This window comes from Macaca fascicularis, chromosome 4 (assembly GCF_037993035.2).
Source record: "Macaca fascicularis isolate 582-1 chromosome 4, T2T-MFA8v1.1".
NCBI classification, from domain to species: Eukaryota; Metazoa; Chordata; class Mammalia; order Primates; family Cercopithecidae; genus Macaca; species Macaca fascicularis.
In genome coordinates, this window is record NC_088378.1 from 135,120,001 (window position 1) to 135,142,671 (window position 22,671).

The 22,671-nt window shown below is 43.8% G+C and overlaps 1 protein-coding gene across 13 annotated transcripts in view; it reads left to right on the forward strand.

Moving 5' to 3' along the window:
• Positions 1-3,724: 3,724 nt before the first annotated feature.
• The window catches only part of STK38 (serine/threonine kinase 38), a 55,389-nt gene continuing 36,442 nt past the window's right edge, over positions 3,725-22,671 (forward strand). For 3 of the 13 annotated variants that reach the window (XR_012433844.1, XM_005553164.4, XM_074038228.1), the window contains exons 1-2: positions 3,725-4,002; positions 11,295-11,430. Coding sequence is in view for 2 of the 13 variants with exons in the window: in XM_005553164.4 (XP_005553221.1) it covers positions 11,300-11,430 (131 nt within the window). In the remaining 11 variants the exon portion in view is untranslated. Of the gene's footprint in view, positions 4,003-11,294; positions 11,431-16,118; positions 16,365-17,958; positions 18,081-22,671 lie in introns of those variants that run through there. The other 10 variants (XR_012433843.1, XM_015449483.3, XM_074038227.1 and 7 more) reach the window with 7 other exon arrangements.

Sequence of the window (22,671 nt, forward strand, 5' to 3'; positions counted from 1 at the left end):
TGTCTGTAGACCAGTTACTTGGGAGGCTGAGGCAGGAGGATCACTTGAGCCTAGGAGGTTGAGGCTGCAGTGAGCCATGATTGTGTCACTGCAGTCCAGCCTGGGCAACACAGTGAGACTCTGTTTTAAAACACACACACACACACACACACACACACACACACACACACACACACATATACACTCATGCACACTAGTCTCAAGGCCAGGTGCAGTGGCTCACACCTGTAATCCCAGCACTTTGGGAAGCTGAGGCAGGTGGATTGCTTGAGCTCAGGAGGTCAAGGCTACAGTGAGCTATTATCACGCCATTGCACTCCAGCCTAGGTGACAGAGTGAGACCCTGTCTCAGAAAAAAAAAAAAGATAGTCTGGAGGAATACCCACCAAAATGTTACTTGGTGGTTATGTTACCACGGTGGGACTAGGCTAAGGCAAGCAAGGTTCCTAGGACACTCAGGTAAGGCTGCCCTCACTCTCAGGGTTCTGCAAATGCAGGAGTAGCACCTGAAAGTGAGTGTTTTCTTAAATGTTATGCCCTCACATGCTTCACCCTGGTCTTGGCCTTGGTTGGGACCTACGGCTGCTGGAATATGGGCACTTTCTCCTTCTTACTTTTTACTTGGATATATGTTCAAGTTCCTTGCTACTCTAAGTGTGGTACATGGACCAGCAGTGACAGCATCACCTGGGGGCTTGTTTGAAATGCAGTATCTCAGCTCTGCTCCAGACTTTAGCCAGATCTGCACTTTAACCAAATCCCAGGAGATTTATGTGCATGTTACAGTTTGAGAAGCACTGGGCTAGCAAGCACCCAAGCATAGTTCCTGTCCTCTTATGAAAGGAATATTCAGAGGCAATTGATGCCACTGCCCCAATGGGTGGGGCACACACTGCTAGGGGGTAAGATGCCTGTTTTTAAAAAGAGTTGTGGTTCTTTCCAAGCGGCTCAGTTTTGGCTGGTGAAGCAATCGTAGGTCAGCTTGATAAAGGAAAGGCAGGTGATTCTTGGGACAAAGAACGGGTGAGTTGAGCAGGTGAGCAAGACACCCACCTTGGGCACAAAAAACTCAGTAATCAAGATAAAGACTATATTAATGCAATGTTTTTCAAAAATCAAAATGAATGCAAAAAATCCATGATGAACAAGACATCAAAATTTAAAATAAAGCTCGACTCACTGTGTAAGGTGGTTCATGCCTGTAATCCTAGCACATTGGGAGGCCGAGGTAGGAGGATCACCTTAGAACAGGAGTTTGAGACCAGACTGGGCAACATAGTGAGATCTGTCTCTACAAAAAATTAAAAAACTAGCCGAACAAGGTCATGCGCACCTTTGGTCCCAGCTACTCACGAGGTTGAGGTGGGAGGATTGCTTGAGCCCAGGAGTTCGAGGCTGCAGTGAGCTACGATTGTGCTGCTGCTCTCCAGTCTGGATGACAGAGTGAGACCCTGTCTCAAAAAACAAACAAACAAACAAATACTGGGATGTGACAACATCAGAATTATGCAGGTCGGATCATTCTAATTTCTAACTCAGAGTCTGGGATGGGTATAAGTGATTTCAGTTGTGGTGGTGGTGACAGGAAAGGGATTCAGATGCTTGAGTGGCCAAAAAGAATGACAAATGTCCATTATAGTTATTGGAATCTTGGTAAAATGTCACCTTTTGGGTTCCTGCAGAAAGAGCAGCATAATTTGGCTGGGCTGTTTTAAGGAAAACTTTAGTGCTTATTTGAGTTGTGGTACAGATAAATTAATATAGGAGGAGAAGGCCGGGTATGGTGGCTCACACCTGTAATCCCAGCACTTTGGGAGGCAGAGGTGGGCAGATGACGTGGTCAAGAGATTGAGAGCATCCTGGGCAACGTGGTGAAACCCCATCTCTACTAAAAATACAAAAAAAAGAAAAGAAAAGAAAAGAAAATTAGTTGAGCATGGTGGTGTGTGCCTGTAGTCCCAGCTACTCAGGAGGCTGAGGCAGGAGAATCGCTTGAGCCCAGCCCAGGAGGTGGAGGTTGCAGTGAACTGAGATCGCACCACTGCACTCCAGCCTGGCGACAGAGCAAGACTCTGTCAGAAAACAAACAACAACAAAAACCCATATATATAGGAGGAGAGAAGAGAAAGTGAAATTCCTCTTCTGAAACTGGGAAAGCTCCAGGAGGAAGATAAGGTTTGAGCTGGGCTTTGGAGGAAGGAAAGGGAAAAGGAGAAAGAACATTGGATTTGCAGACAGGAAATGGGGTTCCCCTCTTGGTTACTTGGCTTACTAGCCGTGGGAATTCAGGCAAGTCACTTAGCTTCTCTGAGTGTCAATTACTTTATCTGCAAAACCTCCTGTGTCACTGCCAAAGTGAGGACCTAGTGAAATGAAATAAGTGAAAGTTGTTTGTAAACTGTAAAGCATTATGCAAACATCTTGGACTATTATTAAAAGCTTAAGGATGGGTAGGACTTTGACAACAGGCATTTGGGGAGAAGGGCCTCTGGGCAGAGAGAATGAAAGGCGAAGTGATTGATTGATATGTATGTAGTGATTGACTGAGACAGGATCTCCCTCTGTTGCCCAGGCCGGGGTGCAGTGTCATGATCATGGCTCATAGCAGCCCTGAACTCCTGGGCCCAATCAGTCCTCCTGCTTCATCCTCCCCAGTAGGTGGGACCACAGGCACGTGCCACCATGCTGGCCAACTAAAAACATTTTTTAAGAGGTGGAGTCTCCTATGTTGCCCAGATTGGTCTCAAACTCCTGGGCTCAAGAAGCGATCCTCCCACCTGGACCTCCCAAAGGGCTGGAATTACAGGCACGAGCCACGGTGCCTGGCCAGAAGTGATTTTTGTAAGAGGCTAGACAAAAGGAAACTGGGCTTTGAAGATGAAATGAATTAATGACTCGCAGCACATGCTTCCTTCTCTCCCTAGATGACCCCTTTGCAGGCAGTCAGGGACCATGTCTCATTCATCTTAGTTTCCAGGAGCCTGACACTTTGTAGTTGAGGGCATTGTGCTCCATTCTCAAGAAACGAGGAGTGCCCAAAGGCCATGAAACTTGGGACCTCTTTACCCCCTAAAGTAGTACAGAATAAGAGTTGGGTGGCCTTGAAAAGCACGTTCTTCTGTCCACACTGGGTAGCCCTCTGGGCAACCTCCCAAACCTATGAGAGCTCACCTTATCCCAGGTAAGGTCCTTACTTTGAGGAAGAGGAGGGGGGCCAAAGGCTCCAGCAGACCTGCTCTACACGGGGTAGGGGAGTAGGTGGCAACTATACAGGTGATAACATTTTATATAACTACACACACATACACACGCACATGACTGCATGCCAAACAGGTTAAATCCGAGTATGGTCTGTAATGAAGTTAATTGTATTGGTTTAGTTAACTGTATTGTGACAATGTCAATTTCCTGGCTTTGAGAATGTTGTATCTTATGAAAAATGTTGAGGTAAGCTGAGTGGGTGACGGTATACGGAACCTGTATATATTAATTTTGCAACTTCTTGTGAGTCCATAATTATTTCGAAGTAAAAAGTAAAATAAAAGAAAACAAGGGAACTTCCCCCTCAGCCCAGCCTACTTCGCGACCGCCCCACACTCACACATCTGGCCTCACCCAGGTCCCGCCAGCTCCAGGCTGGGGGTGAAGGGAGGGGCAAGGCGGGGCCACGCACGCGCAGTCCCTCAATCCCGGCCGCACCGGGAAGTCGCGCATGCGTAGTCTCGGCCCCGGGTTGCCGCTCCAGCCCGTCTCCGCGGCGGGGGACCGGGCTGCCTTGGCCCCTTAGCGCTCCCGTCTTTTCCGGCAGTTGGAACGCTTCCTGTTGTCCTCACCCGCAACAGCCCGTCGCCCCCTGTCTCAGAGACCCTCACGCGTCCCCTCCCGTCTTTGGCTCGTTGGCTGCCGCCGCCGGGGCTTCGCCAGCCTTCACGTCGAGACTACTGGTAGAAGGGGCGTCTGCGGCTCTCCGCCGCCCCCAGCCCTGCCTCTCCCGGGGCTCTGGTGAGTTGCTTGCTGCCGACGTCTTCACTCCATCCCAGGGTTCTTCCTTTATCTCCTCCTTCCCCAACCGCCGACTCCTCGGGCTTTCTCCTTCTCGCCGACGCCCTCTTTCAAGCCCTAACCTCTCAGCCTCTCGTCCCCTCTCCTCCCCTGTCCTCAGCCCTCTTCTTCCCCCGTCTCCAGATGCCCCTTGTTGGCCCTCCACATTTTCCCAGTCCCAGCCTCTCCACCCCGTCCTTTCTCTTTCTCCTTCTGCAGTTGGAGCGGGAGCCAGGCTCTCCTTTCCATGTTGCCACCTTTGTCTGCTCCCTGCCACCAGTCAGTCCCTCAGGGATCTCGGTCATCACCAGTTTTCATCTCCTTTTCCTTCTGGGGTCTGTGAACTGTAGTCTGAGGCAGAGATGTCGAAAGCCCCCTTGGGGTGTGGTATCTTTGAGTCGGCTCCTTTCTCCGTTAGTCTTAAGATACTGGGCTTCAGATAAGCTTAAAATCACAGGAAAGGCAGGGAAGTTTCTTAAGAAGAGAGTGGAAAAGCAACAGCCAGAGGAAAGGAAAAAGTCGATAAGGGCTGAGAGGAAAGTCTGTGTCAGAAAGCGGGCAGCACGGCCGGCAGAGAGACCAGATCTCTCAGTTCACTCTGAAACGACTAAAAGACACGGAGAGAAACTTGTTCTTTTTGAAATGCACCGAGGAGGGTTGGAGTGAAGTAGACCCTGAGTGTCTCCACCCTTTCAACTCACCCTGCCTCTGAATTAGCCAGGCAGTATATTTGGTTTCCCTAAACATAAAACAACCACCACTACGATAACAGACTCTCCTCCCCACCCTAAACGTTAGATACCAGCTTCCTCGTAAGAGGAGAGAACGCTATAGCAAACCATTTCATGTCCCAGCCCTATCCCCCATCACACATAAACATCACACATAAACACCTCACGCTCAGAATGGCCATCAAAAATGGGTATTTTTCCTAGTTAATCTTTCTTAAGGTGCTAAGTGCATAGCACTGTGCATGAAATGGGGGACGAACATTAAAACAAGTATAAGACGTGGTGCTTGCTTTCTAGTGTAGGTAGGGATTACTGTTCAGTAGGATTTACAGTTCAGTGGGAGAAATTAGACGTGCGGCTTAAGCAGTAATCTTAGCTTCAATGTTGAATCGTCCAAATGAAAGATAATGGGTTGTCAGCCGCAAAGAAATGAAGTCCAGATTGTTGCGAGAGGGTTATTTATAGTGATCATAGAGTACCATTGTAAAGTCAATCAGTTAGCCAGGCATAACCATATAGATTGAATCGCATAATGCTTTTCATTTGACTTCCTTTTGAGTTTGCAGGCCTTAGCCTGACTTTTATGAGGATCAATTCCTTTTGTTAATTTTTAAAACTTTGAAGAATTTCTCAGCCACCTGTTATTTCCTAATTGTGCAGAGCTGAAGAATGAAACAAACAGGGCAAAGGCCTCCAATGGCTTCTAGGTCAGGGCAGGAAGGCTTGAATTATGGAAAGCCTGAGGGATAGTTCTGTCTTAAGAAAAGTTGGCCGACCCGTAAACCTATGAATTGCTATAGGGCAATATTAATTACATCTTTTGATTAAAGGATATTAGAATTAGGCTAAATTTTTAATATTACAATAGAGGAAGTGGAGGAGGGTTTAAAAGGTCAAAGGGAAGGAGAGTGCAATCTTTATCATTTTATTAGAAACTCTAAAAGTTGAAAAACACTCTGCTTAAGAATTTGTTGGTCTAATATTTGAGCATCTTTGAGTTCATTTATTGTCCTTTTGATCTTTTTAAAAGTTTAGGTAGTAATGCCAGCTACTTAAATTAGTCAAAACATTTTTGATATACCCATCAGTGTAAATGTAGTCTTTATTCTTTTTTTTTTTTTGAAAAGGATTCTCACTCTGCCACCCAGACTAGAGTGCAGTGGTGTGATCTTGGCTCACTGCAACCTCTGCCTCCAGGGTTCAAGCGATTCTCCTGTGTCAGCCTCCTAAGTAGCTGGGATTACAGGTGCCCGCCACCATGCCCGGCTTTTTTTTTTTTTTTTTGTATCGTTAGTAGAGACGGGCTTTCACCATGTTGACCAAGCTGGTCTCTAACTTCTGACTTCAGGTGATCCACCTGCCTCGGCCTCCCAAAGTGCTGGGATTATAGGCATGAGCCACTGTGTCCAGCCATCTTTATTCTTTAGCTTTGTTGACAACTAAAAATCATTAACTTGTTCAACTTACATTTATTAACTGCCTGTTATATGGATGGCACTGTGTGCCTTAGGGTTAAATATTAGCAGATTGTTGTGTTTTGTTTGTTGTTGTTGTTGTTGCTGTTTTTAAGACAGGTTCTTGCTCTGTCCCAGGCTGGAGTGCAGTGGCACAAGCCGAACTCACTGAAACCTCTGCCTCTCCAGCTCAAGCAATCCTCCCACCTCAGCCTCCTGAGTAGCTGGGACTACAGGTGTGCGCTACCACACCTGGCCAATTTTTTGTATTTTTTTTGTAGAGACGGGTTTTGCCATGTTGCACAGACTGGTTTCAAGCAGTCTCCTACATCTCCCTCCCAAAGTGCTGGGATTACAGGCATGCACCAGTGCCCTGGCAAATTGTTACATTTTTATGTTGAAGTAATTTCAGTTGTTAAAATGTAACTACATATATGTAATTTCTTCAGGAATTTTCAGACAAGGAAATACAAAACTCTCACTTGCTTTTGACATGTTTTTAGATCTGGTTTTTAAATTTCTTCACCAAACACACTTAGTGCATGTGGTTTTCATTGTGGGTGGAGGGGGTACAGGCTGACAAATAAGGAACCACACCCAAGCTTCACAAACCAAACAGAGGTTTTTTTTTTTTTTTTAAATCCTTTAGTGATACTGTAAAACATTTGAGTTTGCTTTGGTATTAGTTGAAACTTCCCCATAGAAAATAATGTGATATTTTACAGTAAGGTAGCTCTGAATACAGTGTCTTAAATTTGTTTTTACTGATCTTTTTGGCACATGATGAATCAAAATGTTTGACTCTCAAGTAGAGCCTTGGTTTTGAATCTCTGCTCTGAAGGGATTATTTATGTGATTTTTGTCTGAGTATCTTTTTAAATAATTGCTTTTTAAATAATTTTAAGGCTTTTTTGAACAAGTGTTTGATAAGCCTTAGTTTAATCCACAAAACAATTTAAAAAGCTACTAAGTATTAAGGGGAAAACCTTAAAGCTTTTCTTAAAATGCACTATCTTTGAAAATGGTCCTTGGCTGGGTGCGGTGGCTCATGCCCGTAATCCCAGCACTTTGGGAGGCCCAGGCAGGCGGATCATCTGAGGTCAGGAGTTCAAGACCAGCCTGGCCAACATATGGAAACCCTGTCTCTACTAAAAATTAGCTGGGGGTGATGGCATGTCCTAGTAGTCCCAGCTACTTGGGAGGCTGAGGCAGGAGAATCACTTGAACCCAGGAGGCGGAGGTTGCAGTGCACCGAGATTGTGTCACTGCACTCCAGCCTGGGCGACAGAGCGAGACTCCATCTCAAAAAAAAAAAAAGAAAGAAAAATGGCCCTTTGTCTCTCATGATTCTTTTTTGCCACAGTTGTGGGGGGTGGTAGAGACAGGGTCTTGCTATGTTGCCCAGGCTGGTCTTGAACTCCTGGGCTCTTGAACTCCTGGACTCAAATGATCTCCCTACCTCACCATCCCAAAGTGATGGGATTACAGGCATGAACCACAGTGTTCAGCCTCTCCTAATTTTTACTCAGCTTTATATTAGGATGAAGAGACAGAGAAGTAGATCATGTGGGAGGTAGGAGTGGTAAAAATAAAATATTGAGCACTATTGGCTGGGTGCAGTGGCTCATGCCTATAATCCCAGCACTTTGGGAGGCTGAGGTGGGTGGATCACAAGGTCAGGAGGTCAAGACCATCCTGGCTAACACAGTGAAACCCCGTCTTTACTGAAAAATAGAAAAAATTAGCTGGGCGTGGTGGCGGGCGCCTGTAGTCCCAGCTAGTTGGGAGGCTGAGGCAGGAGAATGGTGTGAACCCGGAAGGCAGAGCTCGCAGTGAGCCGAGATCGCGCCACTGCACTCCAGCCTGGGTGGCAGAGCGGGACTCTATCTCAAAAAAAAAAAAAAAAAATTGAGTGCTATTGCCAATGCTACAGTGAGTCAATGTTAGTGAACAGTTTGGCCAAGTGTGATAATGCAGGTTAACTGAAATATCTGAAGGAAAATGAGATTTTATTTTATTTATTTATTTATTCTTTGAGACAGAGTCTCGCTCTGTCACACAGGTGGAGTGCAGTGGCATGATCTCGGCTCACTGCTCTGCCTCGTGGGTTCAAGCAATTCTCCTGCCTCAGCCTCCCGAGTAGCTGGGATTACAGGCACCTGCCACGATGCCCGGCTAATTTTTGTATTTTTCATAGAGACGGTGTTTCACTGTGTTGGTCACGCTAGTCTCCAACTCCTGACCTCAGGTGATTCGCCTGCCTTGACCTCCCAAAGTGGTGGGATTACAGGCGTGAGCCATCGTGCTCAGCTGATTTTATCATTTATTTTTGAGACTGAGTTTCGCTGTGTAGCCCAGTCTGGAGGGCAGTGGCGTGATCTCAGCTCACTGCAACCTCTGCCTCGCAGTTCAAGCAATTCTGCCTTAGCCTCTGGAGTAGCTGGGACTACAGGCGTGCGCCACACAACTGGTTGAAAACGAGATTTTAAATTTAGGAAGAAAAAATTCTATAACTTATCTAAACCCATTGGTGGTGTTTTTTTCTTGTGTAAAATGAGGAAGTTAAGATCTCTCGTTTTTAAGATATTGCTACTTCTACCACTAGAATTGTGATTCAGGTTTTTTTGTCATAGTGTTCCCTTTAAGACGTACATCTTTATTTTAACTTGTAAATTCAAATAAACGGCAAACATTTATCAAATACCTTAAGGCTGTGTCAGAGCATGTATGTATCAGTAGATTACCATTTTAATAATAGATTTTTCATTTAACTGTGGATAAAGAGTTATTGGTAACAGTATATGCTGATGGAAGAAAATACAGAAAAACATGGACTGGGTGCAGTGGTTCACGCCTGCAATCTCAGCACTTTGGGAGGCCAAGTTGGGCGGATCACTTGAGGTCAAGAGTTTGAGACCAGCCTGACCAGTGTGGTGAAACCCCGTCTCTACTGAAAATACAAAACAAAACAAACAAAAAAATTAGCTGGGCGCGTTGGCTGGTGCCTGTAATCTTAGCTACTTGGGAGGCTGAGACATGAGAATCGCTTGAACCCGGGAGGCAGAGGTTGCAGTGAGCTGAGATTGCATCACTGTACTCCAGCCTGGGTGACAGAGTGAGACTCCACATCTCAAAAAAAAAAAAAAAAAAAGAAAAACATGGGAAAAGCACAAGCAAGAATAAAATTTTCTGTTTTCACTACCTACAGGTATGCCACTAATAACATTTTGATTATATTTTCTAATAATTATGTGCACATACAGTAAACACATAAAGAAAATTGAGATCGTGATATACATTCTGCTTTGTTATCTGTTCTGTTGACTTAGAGTGGAAACATTTCCTCTGATGTTAACTATTTGGACATATTTTAATTGTCCACACATTATTTTATTGAAAGGCTTTTTCATACTGAGTTAATTCTATTGTGTATATTCAAGTTATCCCTAATTTTCCTTTGTGATTACAACGCTGCATTGAATTGCCTTGTGATGAATTTTTATGGGTCCTTGATTTCTTCAAGGTAGATTTTTAGATGGCAAAGAATTGTACTGTATGTGTACTATATGTATATATATTTAGGTCTCACTATGTTGTCCAGGCTAGTCTTTTTTTTTTTTTTGAGACGGAGTTTGGCTCTTTCGCCAAGCCTGGAGTGCAGTGGCACGATCTCAGCTCACTGCAAGCTCCGCCTCCCAGGTTCAGGCCATTCTCCTGCCTCAGCCTCCTGAGTAGCTGGAACTACAGGCGCCCACCACCACGCCGAGCTAATTTTTTGTATTTTTAGTAGAGACGGGGTTTCACCGTGGTCTCCATCTCCTGACCCCGTGATCCGCCCGCCTTGGCCTCCCAAAGTGCTGGGATTACAGGTGTGAGCCACCACACCTGGCCCAGGCTAGTCTTAAACTTGGGGATTCAAGCAGTCCTCTGTCTTGGCCTCCCAGGAAGCTGAGATTACAGGCGTGTGGTTTACTATATATTCTTAATTTACCTATATGGTATTGTGATCTTGTTCTCTTTTTAAAAATGCAATACGCACTTGCACTAATATGTTTTAAAGATATATCTGTGGGCCGGGCGAGGTGGGCAGATCACGAGGTCAGGAGATTGAGACCATCCTGGCTTAACATGGTGAAACCCTATCTCTACTAAAAATACAAAAATTAGCTGGACGTGGTGGCGGGCACCTGTAGTCCCAGCTACTGGGGATCCTGAGGCAGGAGAATGGTGTGAACATGAGAGGTGTAGGTTGCAGTGAGCAGAGATCATGCCACTGCACTTCAGCCTGGGCGAAAGAGCGAGACTCCGTCTTGAAAAGAAAGAAAGAAAGAGAGAGAGAGGGAGGAAGGAAGGGAGGGAGGCATATTTGTGTGGGCCGGGCGTGGTGGCTCACACTTGTAATCCGGCACTTTGGGAGGCCGAGGCCGGCGGATCACCTGAGGTCGGGTGTTCAAGACCAGCCTGACCAACATGGAGAAACCCCGTCTCTACTAAAAATAAAAAATTAGCTGGGCATGGTGGCACATGCCTATAATCCCAGCTACTCGGGAAGCTGAGGTAGGAGAATCACTTGTTGTGGTGAGCCAAGATCATTGCATTGCACTCCAACCTGGGCAACAAGAGCAAAACTCCATCTCAAAAAGAAAAAGAAAAAAGATACATTTGTGTGACTTACAGGTACAGGTAGAGTTGCTTCTAGTTTTCTGGTTGTTGCATGGTATCTCCTATGCAGCCACAGCTCTTTATTTTCTTACTTAAGTGCCTCCAACTTCCCATAACACAAATAGTGAACATCCTGTCTGTACTGAACATCCTGTGTATGTCTTTTTAGAAGCCTATGTGATGGTTTCTCTAGTCTTTATACCTAGGGGCGGGATTTCTGGGTCATACGGCAGTAATTTATATTTATTTTCACTAAGTATTCTCTTTGTCTGGCTTTTGTTTCATATTACCTGTTTGTCTTCCAGAAAACTTGCACCAAATTACATTCCTACCAATAAGGTAGGAGAGTGCACAATGGGTGGATTCTAACTCCAAATCTAATACCTGTTCTTTTCTTTGTTTCTAGCAGCCATGGCAATGACAGGCTCAACACCTTGCTCATCCATGAGTAACCACACAAAGGAAAGGGTGACAATGACCAAAGTGACACTGGAGAATTTTTATAGCAACCTTATCGCTCAACATGAAGAACGAGAAATGAGGTAAAGAATTTTGTTTGAAAAAATTGTGTCATGATTGTGGCATTCCTTTCTCATATTGTAAAACACTTATAATGCTGAAAGGAGGCAAGAATAGTAGCAGCCTTATTATAGACTATCACAATGGAATGACAGTGAAAGGGTTTTCAAAGTCCCTGCCATTAACCCACTTATGCCTACAAGTCAATAACATAAACTTCTATTGAAATCCAAGAAAAAAATGGTACTTGGGAGGTTGAGGTGGGAGGATTGCATTGGCCCAGGAATTTGAGGCCAGCCTGAGCAACAGTGAGAGTCTGTATCTTTAAAAAAAAAAAAAAAAAGGCCGGGCGCGGTGGCTCAAGCCTGTAATCCCAGCACTTTGGGAGGCCGAGACGGGCGGATCACGAGGTCAGGAGATCAAGACCATCCTGGCTAACACAGTGAAACCCCGTCTCTACTAAAAAATACAAAAAACTAGCCGGGCGAGGTAGCGGGCGCCTGTAGTCCCAGCTACACGGGAGGCTGAGGCAGGAGAATGGCGTAAACCCGGGAGGCGGAGCTTGCAGTGAGCCAAGATCCAGCCACTGCACTCCAGCCTGGGCGACAGAGCGCGACTCCGTCTCAAAAAAAAAAAAAAAAAAAAAGGCCCAATCCTAGGAGTTAATTGTTAAGGCAGTGTGGTATAATGGAAGCCCTTTTGGAGTCAGACCTGGGTTTAGAGTCCTGCCAGTTTCATTGCATAGCTGTATGAAGCTCTAATAAGTTCCTTAGTCTCTCTGTGAATTGGTTCCCTCATCAGGAAAATGGGGTTAATACTACTTGCCTTGCAGGACTGCGTTGGGGATTAGATATAATATATATGAGTATGTACCATAGTGTTTCACACATAGTAGTCACTTAGTTAATGGTTGTACTATCAGCTATGTTATTACTAATCTGGTGTATACTGTCCACTTGGTAACTCATTATTTATTTATTGTTTTTTTTTTTGAGATTGAATCTTACTCTGTTGCCCAGGCTGGAGTGCAATGGCATGATCTCAGCTCACTGCAACCTCCACCTCCTGGGTTCAAGCGATTCTTGTGCCTCAGCCTCCTGAATAGCTGGGACTACAGGTGTGAGTCACGCAAAAATGCGTGGCTAATTTTTGTAGTTTTAGTAGAGACGCTTGGCCGTAACTCATAATTAAAAAAATTTTTTCCCAGCTGGGCGCGGTGGCTCTCGCCTGTAATTCCAGCACTTTAGGAGGCTGAGACGGGTGGATCACGAGGTCAGGAGATCGAGACCATCCTGGCTAACATGGTGAAACCCCGTCTCTACTAAAAATATAAAAAAATTAGCCGAGTGTGGTGGCGGGCACCTGTAGTCCCAGCTACTTGGGAGGCTGAGGCAGGAGAATGGCGTGAAACCGGGAGGCGGAGCTTGCAGTGAGCCAAGATCAAGCCACTCCAGCCTGGGGACAGAGCGAGACTCTGTCTCAAAAAAAAAATTTTTTTTTCCCAATATTTTACTGTGAAAGTATTCAGAAGTACAGAAAATTTATAATAATTATACAGTGGATATATACATATATATCATCTAGAGTCTATAGTGATTATTTATGGTATTTGTTTAACTACATATCCATCTATCCATTCTTGTATCTGTTCGTTAATCCATCTTAATTTCTTTTTTTTTTTTTTTTTTTGAGACAGAGTCTTGTTCTGTCGCCCGGGCTGGAGTGTAGTGGCACAGTCTCGGCTCAATGCATCAATGCAACCTCTGCCTCCTGGGTTCAAGCAATTCTCCTGCCTCAGCCTCCCAAGTCGCTGGGATTACAGGCATGCACCACCACTCCCAGCTAATTTTTGTATTTTTAATAGACAGGGTTTCATCGTGTTGGCCAGGGTGGTCTTGATCTCTTGACCTCGTGGTCCACCTGCTTTGGCCTCCCAAAGTGCTGGGATTATAGGTGTTAGCCACCGCGCCTGGCCAGTCCATCTTAATTTTTGCCTCACTTCAAAGTATGTTGTAGACATCAGTATACTTCTGAATATTTCTGCTTATATAACATTAACTAGAGTTCAATATTTATACTTTTTGGGGAAGGGTGTAAAATTTATATACAATGAAATTCACAAGTTGAGGGTTACCATTTTATGAGTTTTGACAAATGCATACACTTTTATAACTTAAACCTTTATCAAAACAGAGAGCATTACCTCTCCCAGAAAGTTTTCATGCCTCTTGGTTCTTCCATCTTAAACAACCACTGTTGTGATTTTATGTCTTTCTTTTTTTTTTTTTTTTTTGAGACGAAGTCTCGCTCTGTCGCCCAGGCTGGAGTGCAGTGGCACGATCCTGGCTCACTGTAAGCTCCGCCTCCCGGGTTCATACCATTCTCCCACCACAACTTCCCAAGTAGCTAGGACTACAGGCGCCCACCACCATGCCTGGCTAATTTTGTTTTTGTATTATTAGTAAAGACGGGTTTTCACCGTGTTAGCCAGGATGGTCTCAATCTCCTGACCTCGTGATCCACCTGCCTTCACCTCTTAAAGTGCTGGGATTACAGGCGTGAGCCACCACGCCCGGCCATGATTTTGTTTCTATCATAGTTTTGCCTATTTCATGCAAGTGGAACACATAAATGGAAACGTAGTATGTACTTGTTTGAGCAAGGCATCTTTCATTTAGCATAATTTTTTTGTTTTTGAGACAGGATGTTGTTTTGTTGCCCAAGGTGGTGTGCAGTGGCACAATCATAGCTTACTGCAGCCTTGACCTCCCAGGCTCAATCGATCCTCCTGCCTCAGCCTCCCAAGTAGCTGGGACTATAGGTGCATGCCACCACGCTTGGCTAATTTTTAAATTTTTTTGTAGAGACAGGGTCTCACTTTGTTGTCCAGGCTGGTCTTGAACTCTGGGGTTCAAGTGATCCTCCCACCTTAGCCTCCCAAAGTGCTGGGACTACAAGTGTGAGTCACCACACCTGCCAGCGTAATGTTTTTGAGGTTCCTCTGTGTTGCTGTATGCATCAATAATTTGTTCCTTTTTATTGTTGGTACTATACTGTCTTCTGACTATATCTTCTTAGTTTGTTTATCCATTCTCCTGTTGATAAACACCTGGGTTCTTTTCAATTTTTGGCTATTTTGAATAAACTTCTATGAACATTTTTGTACCAGTCTTGTGAACATTTGTTTTCAGTTCTCAGGTAAACATCTAGAGGTGGAATTTCTGAATCATATACATAGGTATATGTTTAGTTTTATAAGAAACTGCTAGACCTTTTTTCAAAATATTACTAATATATGAGAGTTCCAGTTACTTTACATTTTTGCTAACATTTGTGTTGTCAGTGTTTTAGTTATTTTGGTGGATATTTAGTGATATCTCACTGTGATTTTTAGTTTGCGTTTCCCTGATGACTAATGATGTTGAACATTTTTATGTACTTTTTGGCCATTTGTGCATCTTCCTTTGTGAAATGTTTGTTCAAATTTTTCGAGCATTTAAAGAAATTGAGTTGTCTTTGTTATTGAGTTGCAGGAGTTCTTTGTCCTACATATCAGACCTCTGTCATGTGTATGTTTCGTAAGTAATCTCTCCCAATCTGTGGCTTTCCTGCTCATGTTGTTAACAAAGTCTTCAAGTTGTTAACAAGCAGACATTTTAAATTTTGATGAAATAAAATTTGGCATTTTTTAAATGGTTATTGTATTCTGTGACCTTTCTAAAAAAACCTTTCCTCTTTTTAAAAAATTAACTAATTTGGGGCCAGGCATGGTGGCTCACACCTGTAATCCCAGCACTTTGGGAGGCCGAGGCGGGTGGATCATCTGAGGTCGGGAATTCGAGACCAACCTGACCAACATGGAAAAACCCCGTCTCTACTAAAAATACAAAATTAGCTGGGTGTGGTGGTGGCGCATGCCTGTAATCTCAGCTACTCGGGAGGCTGAGGCAGGAGAATTGCTTGAGCCTGGGAGGTGGAGGTTGCGGTGAGACAAGATCACAGCATCGCACTTCAGCCTGGGCAACAAGAGTGAAACTCAGTCTCAAAAAAAATAAAAGTAAAATTTAAAAAAACTCTAATTTTTTTTTAGAGTCAAGGTCTTGTTATATTGACCAGGCTGGTCTTGAACTCCTGTCCTCAAGCGAACCTCTCGCCGCAGCCTCCCAAAGTACTGGACTTACCAGGTGTTAGCTACTGTGCCTGGCCAGAAACCTTTATTTATCCCCAAGTCACAAGGATTTTCTCGTATGTTCCATTTTGGAAGTTTTTTAGGTTTAGTTTTTACATTTAGTTCTGTGATCCATATTGAATTAATAGGTGTGTATGATATGAGGTGGGGAGTTGAGATTGATTTTTATCCTTATGATATCCAGTTATTTTAGCACCATTTGTTGAAAGATCTTCCCCCATGAGATTGCTTTGGCACTCTTCTTGAAAATCAACTGACATATAGATGTGAATTCATTTCTGGGCTTTCTTTTTCTGTCTCATTGATCTCTTTGTCTATCCTTTGCCAGTATCACCCTGTTTTGATTACTGTAGCTTTGTAGTAAGTTTTGAAGTCAGGTAATGTGTAAGTCCTCCAGCTTTGGTCATTTTATTTTAAGATTGCTTTGAATATTCTGTGTTCTTTGCATTTTATTATAAATTTTAGAGTCATCTTATTCTACAGAAAAGCCCAATGGAATTATGTTGCTTTTTTTTTTTTGAGACGAAGTCTTGCTCTGCTGCCAGGCTGGAGTGCAGTGGCGTGATCTCAGCTCTCTGCAACCTCTGCCTCCTGGGTTCAAGCGATTCTCCTGCCTCAGCCTCCCTAACAGCTGGGATTACAGGCACGCGCCACCACACCCAGCTAATTCTTGTATTTTTAGTAGAGATGGGGTTTCATCACGTTGGCCAGGATGGTCTTGACTTTGTGATCCACCCGCCTCGGCCTCCCAAAGTTTTGGGATTACAGGTATGAGCCACTGCACTCGGCCTGGAATTACTATTGGAATTATATTGACTCTGTAGATCAATTTGTGGAGAATCAACACCTTAACATTATTGAATCTTCTGTTATACAGACATTGCATATCTCTGTTTTTTGTTGTTGTTGTTTGTTTTCTTGTTCGTTTGTTTGTTTGAGACGGAGTTTTGCTATTGCTGCCCAGGCTGGAGTGTAGTGTTGTGATCTCGGGTCACTACAACCTCCGCCTCCTAGGTTCAAGCAGTTCTCCTGCTCCAGCCTCCTAAGTAGCTGGGACTACAGGCACCTGCCACCACCCCAGCTGATTTTTTGTATTTTTAATAGAGACGGGGTTTCCCCATGTTGGGCAGACTGGTCTTGAACTCCTGACCTCAGGTGATCCACTTGCCTCGGCCTCCCAAAGTGCTGGGATTGCAGGCATGAGCTACTGCGCCTGGCCCATATCTCCATTTTTAAGGTCTTCTTTAGTTTTTCTCAACGGTGTTTTCGTAATTTTTAGTGTGTGCATCTTACATGTCTTGTTAATCTATTTCTAGTATTTGGGGGTTTTCTGGATACTATTTAGAATTTCATTGTCCAGTTGTTTGCTGCTAGTATATAGACATATAACTGAGTTTTGTATATTGATCTTGTATTCTGTAAGTTTCTAATTATTCTAGGTTTTTTTTTAATTTGCGTATTTAGAATTTTCTATGTAAACAATCTTGTGATATTCAGGTAGAGACAGTTTATTTCCTTTTCAATCTACTCACCTTTCTTTTTTTTTTTTTTTTTTTTTTTTTGAGACGGAGTCTCACGCTGTTGCCCAGGCTGGAGTGCAGTGGCGCGATCTCGGCTCACTGCAAGCTCCGCCTCCTGGGTTCACGCCATTCTCCTGCCTCAGCCTCCTGAGTAGCTAGGACTACAGGCGCCCACCACCGCGCCCAGCTAATTTTTTGTATTTTTAGTAGAGACGGGGTTTCTCTGTGGTCTCGATCTCCTGACCTTGTGATCCGCCCGCCTCGGCCTCCCAAAGTGCTGGGATTACAGGCTTGAGCCACTGCGCCCGGCCTCACCTTTCTTTTTCTTTTTCTTTTCTTTTTTTTTTTTTTTTTTGAGAGACAGTCTCGCTCGTCGCCCAGGCTGGAGTGCAGTGGCACGATCTTGGCTCACTGCAAGCTCTGCCTCCCAGGTTCATGACATTCTCTTGCGTCAGCCTCCCGAGTAGCTAGGACTGCAGGCGTCCGCCACCATGCCTGACTAATTTTTTGTATTTTTATAGAGATGGGGGTTCACCGTGTTAGCCAGGATGGTCTCGATCTCCTGACCTTGTGATCCACCCACCTCGGCCTCCCAAAGTGCTGGGATTACAGGCGTGAGCCACCATGCCCGGCCTTTTTTTTTTTTTCTTTTTTCATTGCCTTAGGGCACTAGCTAGAAATTCCAGTAAAATGTTGAATAGAAGTAGTGGGAGTGGATATCTTTGTTTTCTTCTTGATTTCAAGCTAACGTGCTCACTGTTTTACCAAAGATGCCCTTTATAGGTTGAGGCAGTTTCCTTATGTTCTAATTTGGGTTAAAAAATTTTTTTTTGTTTTTTTAGAGACAGGGTCTTGCTTTAACCCAGCTTGGAGTGCAGTGGCACAATCATGGCTCACTGCAGCCTTGACCTCCTGAGCTCAGGTGATTCTACCACCTCAGCTTTCCAAGTAGCTGGGACTACAGGTATGTGCCACCACACCTGGCTAATTTTTTTTTTACCTTTTTGTAGAGACAGGATATCACTATGTTGACCAGGTTTATCTTGAACTCCTGGCCTCAGGCAGTCCTCCTGCTTCAGCCTCACAAAGTTTTGGGATTGGAATTGTAAGCCACTGCGCTCAGCCTATGTTCCAATTTGGCTGAGAAGCTGAGAATTTTTATCATGAGTAGGTGTTGAATTTTTTCTTTTCATTATTATTTTTTTATTTTTGTCGTTTGTTTCGTTTTGATTGTTGTTTTTTTATGGGTGTTGAATTTTTTTCAAATGCTTTTTGAACATCTTCATAATGGTCATATTGTTTTTCTCCTTTATTCTTTTAATATGGTGAGTTACATGGACTGATTTTTGAATGTTAGACTAACTTTACATTTCAGGGGTAAAAACCTTGATGACATTGTATTATCTCCTTTATGTTGCTGGGTCGATATGCTAATATTTTGATAAGGATCTTTGCAATCCTGTTCTTCATGAGGGTGTAAATGATAATTTACATGGGATATATAATTTGACCTTAAATATGCAGTTCTGTATGTGGAATAGTCAGATATTTTATGCTTGGTGGTGGCTAGCTGCTGTTCACTGGAGTAAACAAGTGTCTGCACACTGTCCCGTGTTAGGATCATGGGGAATTCAAACGTAAATCTGTACAGGATATCTTTAGGCAGGTGAAACCTGTGGAGGTAGTTATTTCAAATATAGTCACTTCTTGAAATCATAGCTACTGGGGTAGTAATTATAAAGCAAATGTTTATGAGTTTTGATTTAGCCACTTGTTTAGTAATAGTCCTCTGGGTTTTATCCTACTGGTTCTGCCCTAGCTATGGTTTATTATTGGTATGTATCACATTCTGCAGGAACAAGATGATGTATGGTTTTGTTTACATTATTAATAAATGATACATTGTGATTAACACTAAGATTGTACCCCAAAATGAACAGACAGCAGTGCTTTGCATTCTTTGGATTCTCAAGATAGAAAAGCCGTCTAAAAGTTTCAGTGGTTCCAGAAGCAGAGAGGGTTATATAAAAATAAACAAAATTTAAAAAATACAGCATTGGAGGCCGGGCGCAGTGGCTCACGCCTGTAATCCCAGTACTTTGGGAGGCTGAGGTGGGTGGATCACGAGGCAGGAGATCAAGACCATCCTGGCTAACATGGTGAAACCCTGTCTCTACTAAAAATGTAAAAAGTAGCCGGGTGTGGAGGTGGGTGTCCCCCAAGTAGTCCCAGCTACTTGGGAGTCTGAGGCAGGAGAATGGCGTGAACCCGGGAGGCGGAGCTTGCAGTGAGCCAAGATCGCGCCACTGCACTCAAGACTGAGCGACAGAGCGAGACTCCATCTCAAAAAACAAACAAACAAACAAAAAAGCATTGGTGGTTTTGCTTTTTTTGAAAGACCAAATTAATCAAAAGACAGAAGAGAATGTTAGATATTTAAGAGGGTTAGAATGTTTGTTTTTGGTTGTTTATAAAAGTGCCATTATTTTTTATTAAAGAATAGTAAGCCACGTGTGGTGGTGTGCACCTGTAGTTCTAACTACTCAGAAGGCTGAGGTGGGAGGATCTCTTGAGCTCAGGAGTTTGAGGCTGCAGTGAGCTATGATTGTGTCACTGCACTCAAGCTTGGGCAACTGAACAAGACACCCTCTATCTCTTTAAGAAAACAACAATGCACTAGTACTTTGAGCCTTTCAGAATTAATATATCCTTGTAGATCTTTTTTGTTGAGTACCCTCTTTTTTGTTTTTGAGATGGAGTCTCACTCTGGCACAGGCTGGAGGGCAGTGGTGCCATCTTGGCTTACTGCAACCTCCCGGGTTCAAGCGATTCTCCTGCCTCAGCCTTCTGAGTAGCTGGGATTACAGGAGCGCGCCACCACTCCGGGCTAATTTTTGTATTTTCGTGTTGTTTTTGAGACGGAGTTTCACTCTTTTGCCCAGGCTAGAATGCAATAGTATAATCTCCGCCTCCTGGGTTCAAGCGATTGTCCTGCCTCAGCCTCCCATGTAGCTGGGATTACAGACATGGACTACCATGCCTGGCTAATTTTTGTATTTTTAGTAGAAGCGGGGTTTCACCATGTTGGCCAGTCTGGTCTTGAATTCCTGACCTGAGGTGATCCGCCCGCCTCATCTTCCCAGAGTGTGTGAGCCACAGTGCTTGGCCTAATTTTTGTATTTTTAGTAGAGATGGGGTTTCACCATGTTGACCAGGCTGGTCTTGAATTCCTTACCTCAAGTGATCCACCCACCTTGGTCTCCCAAAGTGCTGGGTTTACAGGTGTGAGCCATCATGCCCAGCCAGAACCCTCTTTTTTGTATGAACTGCTAGTTGGTTTTGGGTTTACTGATACAGCTCAATAAAACTTTCAGGCTTTATTGTTCCTAGAAAAATTTTTAAAAAGGGATTGACAAGAATTACCTCAGAAGTAAACTAAGAAGCTTTTTTTTTTTTTTTAAATTTTATTTTACAGACAAGGTCTTACTGTGTCACCCAGGCTGGAGTGCAGTGATGCGATCATGGCTCACTGCAGCTTCAAACTCCTGGGCTCAAGCCATCCTCCACCTCCCAGAGTGCTGGGATTACAGGCATGAGCCATGATTGGCCTGAGTTTGCAAGCTTTTTAATGTTCTGGAGGGATGCATTGCGGGACCTTGATGAATAAACAGTTTTAGTGATATGAGACAATTGATAATGAAGAGATAATATATGATGGAGATTTGAAATAATAAGTTTTGGGCTAGCAAATTTTGAGACCAAGTTGTAATACAAATCTTCATTTTTTTTCTTTTGTGTCTTGTCTAGGTGCCTTTAAAATGTCTGTTATTCCTAGCATTGCTGTGCAACTCTTGCCCTGTTCCGTCATAGTAGAACACTAGGTTATAGTTGAAGCAGAGGACTTACTGCAGGGGGATATGTGTCCAAAGCCCAGAGATAGAAGAAAGAGTAAAATTCATCTGGGAATTGTTTCCTGTATAAACATAAAATATGAGAACTTTGAGCAGTTTCATAGAAACACTATAGCAGCTTCTATAGATTGGTTTAAAAATAATTAAACCCCCTGAATCTAGTGTCCATCACACAGTGCTGCGGAATGCCACCTGATGGTCTATTAATACCACTGTTAGATCATAAGCACTCAGTAGGGCAAGTGCATCTGCTATATTCCTTCAGTCTGTGTTTTGCCTTCAATGGCAGCCTCGGTTGTGACCTTCTCGAGGAGCAGCAGCTCTCCTTGTATTCGTTCTGTGTGTGATCCTAGGTACCTAGTAGGTATTGACAGTTGTCTACTTATTCATTAAAAAAATAATGTTTTAGATAACTCATAGCAGTTTGAAATCAAATCTGAGGAAACAGGCATTTCCTTTTACAAAATATTTTCAGTTGTTTCTTTTCTTCATGAATACTGTTTAGGTGGGTTAATTAAAACCACAAACACCTAATTTAATAAATAACAATGGTAAGCTTTTTTCTCCCCAAATAAAATAGTCTTTCATACATTTTACTGAGAACTTCTATGTTCTGCAACTCCTCTTAGATTTTCTCATCTATGTTTTCTTAACTGTAGAAATTCCTCGTTTGGTCTTATCTAATACTAAGTAGAGATACGTGATTATTATTAGTGATCCCGTGTCAGTTTTATTTAAGCCTCAAGAATGAGTAAGTCCAGACCTCCTAATGGTCTTCACTGAGCAGATATCAGTCAAACCAGAGTGTAGAATTGAAGTAATTTGTGGAGATTTTAAAGAATCTGTGTAGTGTTAATTTTAGGGTATTTCTGGCTGGGTGCAGGGGCTCACACCTATAATCCCAGCACTTTGGTAGGCCGAGGTGGGTGGATCACTTGAGGTTAGGGGCTCAAGACCAGCCTGGGCGACATGATGAAACCCCGTGTCTACTAAAAATACAAAAATTAGCCGGACATGGTGGCATATGCCTGTAATCCCAGCTACTAGGGAGGTTGAGGCACAAGAATCACCTGAACCCAGGAGGCAGAGGTTGCAGTGAGCCAAGATCGTGTCCTGCACTCCAGCCTGGGTGACAGAGCCGGACTCTTGTCTCCAAAAAAAAAAGAAAAAAAGGAAAAAGGCCGGGTGTGGTGGCTCACGCCTGTAATCCCTGTACTTTCAGAGGCCAAGGTGGGTGAATCACTTGAGGTCAGGAGTTCGAGACCATACTGGCCAACATGGTGAGACCCCATCTCTACTAAAAATACAAAAATTAGCTGGACATGGTGGTGGGCACTTGTAATCCCAGCTATTCAGGAGGCTGAGGCAGGAGAATCACTTGTACCGGGAGGCAGAGGTTGCAATGAGCCGAGATAGTACCTCTGCACTCCAGCCTGGGTGACAGAGTAAGACTCTTGTCTCAAAAGAAAAAAAAAAAAGTATTTCTTAGGCATTTTCTGAATTTAGGCATTTTTAATCATGGAGATATAATCACAGCCCCTCCGCCTCCCCTCCTCTTTTCTCTTGCTGACAGAATCTCACTCTGTTGCCCCTCTTCTCTTTCTGACAGAATCTCACTCTGTCACCCAGGCTGGAGTGCAGTGG